The 7,184-nt window shown below is 39.9% G+C and overlaps 1 protein-coding gene across 1 annotated transcript; it reads left to right on the forward strand.

The window, feature by feature from the left end:
* The first annotated feature begins 785 nt into the window (after positions 1-785).
* On the forward strand, positions 786-6,626 carry plvapa (plasmalemma vesicle associated protein a). Its single transcript, XM_040022112.1, has 7 exons — positions 786-940; positions 1,022-1,424; positions 2,690-2,756; positions 2,864-3,573; positions 4,411-5,050; positions 5,183-5,240; positions 6,521-6,626. The coding sequence occupies exons 2-7, from the start codon at positions 1,029-1,031 to the stop codon at positions 6,552-6,554; spliced, it is 1,905 nt and encodes a 634-aa protein (XP_039878046.1). The 5' UTR covers positions 786-940; positions 1,022-1,028; the 3' UTR covers positions 6,555-6,626.
* Positions 6,627-7,184: the final 558 nt, after the last annotated feature.

Genomic DNA, 7,184 nt, shown 5'->3' on the forward strand with positions numbered 1-7,184 from the left:
TGATTCCAAAAATAAAAATAAAATGGAAACCGGACCCACCATCTAGATATTTAAAAAAAACAAGCAAACCACTTCAACCTCAATTAAAACACCCTTATTATTTGTGTAATCTGTATCCTGTGTTTGTTGAGTCTTTTCTGTAGATTCTTGGCAGCTTTGGACATCAGCAGTTCCTCTGCAGTGTGCCACTTCCTGTCAACCATGTCAACAATAGCGTTCAGGACAAAAGTTGGGATTCTCACTCTTACATTTCATTTTAAATCGCCTGTGTGTGTGTGTGCCTTAGTGCATGTTTGTGTTATGACAGAGGGAAGTGTGCTGACGTCATTGTGTTGGACTGAGACTCGAAGCATCAAAGAGCCACAGAATAAGACTCTTAGAGGAGCATCAGGAGCCATTGTCCTCCTTGTCAGCTGCGTGATGGAAATCACTGTTTATGATCCCATGAAAGATGGATTTGGCAGATTTACAGGGAAGCTCCACACATTCAGTCCAGTGAGGTCCTTGGAGCCCATTGGTATTTGGGGTTTTTCAGCAGGCCTTAAATTCTGACTCAACCAATTGCAATGAGGTGCAGTTCGCAAATTACAGTAAGAGAATTTATTTAGTTTTTCCCAAGAAAACATCTGGCTCATAAAGCATGCAGAGAGGTCATCGTGTGTTTGATAAACTCTGCATAGGTGTGGGCGGCCAACGGAGGGAGGAGACTGGGAACAGGACCATTCCCATTATAGGAAATGTGTGGCCAAAGGTGTTTATAAACCCTTGCCCAAGTTTACAACCAGCACACAATCGTTTCTATTCTCTTGTAGCACAACTGCAAAGAGGAATCTGGTCAGGATCTGCAGCATATTGGGCTTCACTGGAAGACTTTACAAGAAATGGGGTGTGAAATCAGCCGGACAGTCTGAAATAATTCAGCATTATCATCTGTCTCCTGGTAACTCTCAGATCTTGGACTTGCTTTAAGCCCTTCGTTTTGTTTTGTTTTTGTTTTTGATTTTTTTTTACTCTGCTTTAGAGCACCCATGTACAGCAGCGGCTATTCCCAGGTCTCCAAACACAGCCCACAGGCTAAAAAAAAGATGCAGTACCGCTCCAGCAGCAAGAGTTGCGGCTACTACATGCGCATCGTCTTCTTCTTCTCCTCGCTCATTCAGTCTCTTATCATAGTTAGCCTCGTGCTCTTTCTTGTCTATGGTAAGACGCAGGACTCTACATGCCAAGAACGCACGCAGGACCTTGAGGAGCGCTTCAGTCAGCTATCCTTGGAGAATGTGGCTCTCAAGAAGCAGAGGACAAACTTGACCAATTTCCTCAATGTCACCCTGACTGCGAAGGCTCGGCTCGACTCTGACCTGACATTACTGCGTCAGTACACCAATATGTCAATTCTGTATTTCCACGAATGCGAACAGAAGCAGGTGAGGAACTGAGCTTTTTACAATACCGATATCTTTCTTTTATGTCTACCTTCTTATGTGTTATCTAATTTAATTAATGAAGCTTTCATCTTTTTAATAAGTAAAATTACAGATGACAGGAAAAGATGATCAATACACCTGCAATACTTTAGCCAAGTTGATGCAAAATAATAATATAATTAATAATATTTCATTTGTGCTTCACAGCTTGATGAACTGCACATTAACAATAAATCCACAGGTTCAAACATACAAACTGTCAAATATACGGTCTTACATTCACTCCTGCATGCATGCTTACGCACACACATCAGAAAAACAAGAATTTAAAAAAGCTATAAAAATGAGCTTTCATCATTCATTCAAAGCAAACCACATATTCGGCCAGGCTGAGGATGGCTGTTCCAGAGTTTAGGAGCCGCAACTTCGAATAGCATGCAGGAGGCTGGCTTTGTACCAACTGAACATTGTTTAAATGCCACAGCTTACCTAAGTATTGCTGACCATCTCTTTATGGCCAAGCTGTACCTATCTTCTGATGGTCAAATCAGAGCTCTACATTGATATTAATGAAATTTGAAAATTAATTCTGAATTTCTCAGTGAATGGCAGCAAGATTAAATGTAATATTTGAGTGCTGGCGAGTTTTTTGTTTGCACCAGTTGGAGACAGGCTAAGGAGGACACAGAGATGTACATTCAGTAATTTACGATAATCTGGACAGGGGGCGGCACGACATAATGACTGACCTCCTCAGAGAAGCTGTCAGGTCCAAACACCAGAACCTCAATTTTGCTGGCATTAGGATGCAAGAAATCTAAAGATATCAAATTAGTAATGGCAGTGAGGCATTTACCCAAGGTGGTTATACACGTTAAAAGGTGAAAGTCTATGATAGTTGTACCTGTATTTGAGTTTATGGGCCATGCTGAGGGTTAGGTAAATGTTTGTAGATAAATTATATGAACCCCAGTGGTTAGGCTGAAGATGGTCCTGGTAAAAAAAAAGCTCCAAGAAGTTACGCAAGGACATAAAATTGTCCACAAAGGGAATGTGTCCATTCCTGCTGTATAAAAGTTGGCAGAGACCGCTGAACTTCACACCACCAAAACTGGAGATGAATCAAAATGATCATAGATCCATAGAACTTTAGCTCAAATATTTCTTGCGACTGGCAAACCTGAAGTTTTAAAAATGTGTTTTTTCACTCTGTTTTAGAACAAATCCCTAACACTGTTTTGTTTTGTTTGTATTAATGTCAACAGCTACAGCTCAATACTGAGCTGCTCTCATGCAGACTCTTACGATCCTCCCCATGCCCCATGTCAAGTGGTAAATATGATATGTCTTCAGTGCAAGCCCCAAAATAAATACATTAATGCATTTCATGCAGCTGTGACTTACTTTGTATGTTGTTTTTCTTTTCTATTTTTTTAAAGCTACAAATTTTAATACTTGTAACTGTGGGGTGATGGTCGAACAACTGAAAGCTAGGTTTCAGCTTGTGAGTTCCAACTTCACCCAGTCAGTGCAAGCCATGAAGATGGAAATGGAGGAGATTGCCAAAGAAAGGGACAACCTCAACTTGGAGACCATCAAGCTGAGGAGGGATATCGCCACAAAAGAAAAGCAGCTGCAGATCTACGAGAAAACATCCAAAGATGAGTTTTCCCAGTCGTTGGGTTCGGTCTACAATGTTTCCAGGGCTTTTCTGCACAAGATCGATTCGCTCTTCCCTGCACACATTGCCTTCCAAATCACCTGTCCGAAACAGAGGGAACACCTGGAACAGATCCGCTCCAACTGCACCAACCTGTCCAGAGAGGTGGAAGACAAGCTCCAGCGTTACATGAACACCGTGGGAAATCATGTGGCAGGCATCCAGCATGAGAACATCCGCTTGAAGGCTGAAAACTGGCGATTCTCTGAAGACTACCGCTCCTGCAGCAAGGAGCGCGCAGGCATGGTTGAGCAACACAAACAGAACCTCGACAAACTTCAGCAGAAGCACGATCAGGACCAGGAGAGACTCCTGAGGGAAAAGAAGAGGCTAAGCGGAGAGAAAGAGGTCTTAGAAAGCACCGTCAATTATAAAACTAAAGAGATTGAGAGCCTTATGCAGCAAATTGAAATTCTCAACAAGTCCAAGGTAAGAAAAAACACTCAAGACTGATCGATATGCTACACAAGCCCCGCTTTTTGAGCTTTTTTGTGTTCTTAAATATCCAAGTTATATAAAAACTTGGATATTTCAGGGAAAAAACCCCACTTAGTCATCAAAAACCTAATTTAATTTTCAACTGAGTCCTTCATCCTTCCAAAGCTTTTCTCAGGGGAACTCAATGACAACTGCAGACAGAGATTCATGCTATTATGAAAAGTGATCCCATGCAATTTGTCTGTGTCTGTATATTTTGTTGTAGATTTTCCTATTAAACTATTGATAAGTGCAATGATCTGCATTTATTGATACAGCAACTAGCTGATTTTGTGCAAAAACGTTAGCACTGCTGTTAATGACAGCCTCTGCAGTACAGAGCAAGTGAAGAATGCTAACATAGAAAAAAGCCCATGCCTCACCTCTTTGAGATAATGAGGTGTTATATAAGGTGGATGAGATCAAAGCAGCATGACTGGTTGTTGGAAATGATCCAGCCTCAACTCCAGCAAGTGCAGAAGATGAGGGGGGAGCAGGGTATTGTCCGCCAGTAAAAAACTAGAGGGCAAAGAGGTGAAAGCAGGCAAATGTTTCTGCCTTTCGTGTTAAGTGTCTGCTATGGTCTGAGGAGACAATTTGAACCTAGATGTGAAGCTTAGTGCAGTTTTGTGATTACTGAGGAAAAATTGAGTTTTTTCTTAAAGCAGAACTTGATTTCATTGTTTTGATATTTTCTCTTGATTCACATGTTTTGTTGTGTTATACATGAATGAAAATTGAAGGCTCTATTTTCTCTCATGTTAAAACTGACCATTTTTTATTTTTCAGACAGGGTTTGGATTTACTGGAGCCCTGGCCCATCAGCCAGTACATAATCGCTGGGGTGTCGGCTCTAATTCTCCAAGCTCTACCAGTTTCAGTAAGACAGGGTCAACTGGATTGTTAGGCCAAGGTTCTAGCTCACTTGGATCATTCAATAAACCTGCATCAACTCTACTGGGTGCAACTGGAGCAAGCTCCTCAAATACACCCTTGTCCACTGGGTCAAGAGTCAGCTCTCCTGGGTCAGGACTTAACAATCCAAATCTTAGCTCAGGTGGAATAGGCTCAAATAACCCATTATTGAGTGGGAGAGGCTCTTCTTCCATTGGGTCTTCCTCTGGGTCATCAGTGTCTACTCCTAACCTCAGCTCAAATTCGTTTTCCTTGAATAAGCAAACTTCAAATACAAGAAGCTCTGGCTTAGGATTAGGTTCATCATCCTCCTCTTCCTCCTCCTCCTCCTCCTCCTCCTCCTCCTCATCATCATCATCATCAACAAGTAAAACTACCTTTGGGCTTCCTTGGTTTGGGAGCAGTAACTCAGGTCAAAGTAAAACACCAAGTATACCAGGGAAAGGAACATCAAGTGGTACCAGTACTGGAGCTGGATCGCCATTTGGTGCAGGAAAACCCAATGGAATGACAGGTACACCCCTTGAGCATAAATAAATACATACTCTTATTTATTATTCTCACTGTCAAACATCTAAATTTATATGATTAATAACTCATGGCGAGGTCATGATAAATCACTATTTTCTTATCTTTTAACAAATAGGCAACATCGCTCAGCACATACAAAATCTACAACGCCTGATCAACCCGCCTGGCCCACAGTAAGTATTGTATTTATTCTCTGAGGATTATGAGTTATTGCAAGTGTTGTAAGTTGCTGATTGCTGAGTCCTCCTACATGACCAGGAGGTGAGCAACCAAGATGGCGCACGGGTTCATCTTGAGCCCCTGAAGGTTCTTACCGATGTTGCTAAGTGAACGCCTAGCAACAGGCTAAAATGACCTCATTTAAGCATTTCTCCACCTATCTATCTGCATCTGCATCCACAAAAGCTGAATGGCACATGATATATTATTGCATCATCATGTTGCCTAGCAACCACGTAGAAATAGGTTAAAATGACCCTTTTTATGCATTTATAAACATTATAAAAGCATTGCATCATTTTCCTTTCACGGTCAGCAGCACAACCAGGCCAAATAATACTGTAGAATAGGCATGTACTGGTATTGTTATTATACTAATGTTCAAAAAAAAGAAAAGTGCAGGTTCTTAAAGAAAGGCGCAGGGCAATAAAATATGACACTAAATGTTGTAAATGACCATTATTAATGCAGGATATTTAAAAAAATAGTTAAAATCAACATCAGCCATCACTTATGTTTTACTTAATGCTGAAAAGTGTGCTGATTAAAGAAGCAATGACTTTGACTAGTTGAATGTCAGCCTTTTGGGTTTGATTATAGAATCATAAAGACATACAACAGGGTATAATACTCTGTTCACAAACCTGCACAGTCTAGCTCTTACTAAATTAAGTTGCCAGCTGAAGACCTGCAAGTCACTCAAACTAGAAACACTAGTGGGTTATTTGTGCACCAAATAAAATTGAAGCAATGCAATTGCTTACGTGCGTGAATGAGGCAACAACCTGTGTGGGTTTAAGTCTGCTAAAATAGCCAAGGTAGAGCATTTTTTAAGCAAATGTGCTGCTTCTTTAATCAGCATGACAGATTTCAGCCTCTGCTAATGTGATTAATTGGCCTTTTTAGACAAACCAGTTTTTTTTAGGTAACACAATGTGCGATGGAACACCTTACCAAAAAAATTTGGATTTTGGTAAGCGGTGGGATAAATACATAAATGTTTTAAAATAGGTTTATAGGTTATTTCTAAATAGTTTATATCAAAATTTTCTAGAAGACCCTTGTGTATTACACAGATTATCACCAAAGTTATCCTTTAACAAAATGTTGCAGGTTTGATGCACTTCCACTTTATATACAAATACCAAATTTTTGTCTTTCTTTCTTTCTTTCTTTCTTTCTTTCTTTCTTTCTTTCTTTCTTTCTTTCTTTCTTTCTTTCTTTCTTTCAACAGGGAGAAACAAGAAGTCTCCAGAATGCTGGGTTAACCGTATCATTTTTATAATCTGTTGTTATCTGTTACACATGGCTTCTCATATTGAGTTCTCACATTGTCTATACATAAAAGTACTGTATAATACGCTCTGCTTACGACAGGTAATGTTTCAGTATGCATGTATGAAATCCATTCCAATAACTTGCACTTTTACATTTAAAATGTGAAGCTTTGTCATGCGTGTATGAATAATGGCATCTAGTATTTAGTATATAGTATTTTTACACTGTAAATACAAAGATAAAAATAAAGGTTTTGTTTAAGCCTAAGTATGTAAACTGTGCCTCTAGTCTCCATTTCTCTGTCTCCTTGTCTTGTTCTTTATAAACAAAGCTATTTAAAATATTATCCCATTCAGATCCGGAAAGAACTGTTTGTTTCTGTGTGCGTCACCTATTGTGTAACTAATTGTCTGCAGCTGACTCCCAAGCCCCTCCTGTGACAGCTTATTGGCAACACGGTTTAATCCTTCCAACATGTTTATGTTTACCTGCCAACTTGTTAGTATGGAGGCAGAGAAAAATGGTAGGAATCTTTTGACAAGCACTTAAAAACAGTGCGTAACCTCCTTATGGCAGAGAACACGGATATCCATAATCTAAATAAGATCTTAAAATACCTC

This window comes from Simochromis diagramma, unplaced genomic scaffold (genome assembly GCF_900408965.1).
Source record: "Simochromis diagramma unplaced genomic scaffold, fSimDia1.1 OVJJ01000205.1, whole genome shotgun sequence".
Classification (NCBI taxonomy): domain Eukaryota; kingdom Metazoa; phylum Chordata; class Actinopteri; order Cichliformes; family Cichlidae; genus Simochromis; species Simochromis diagramma.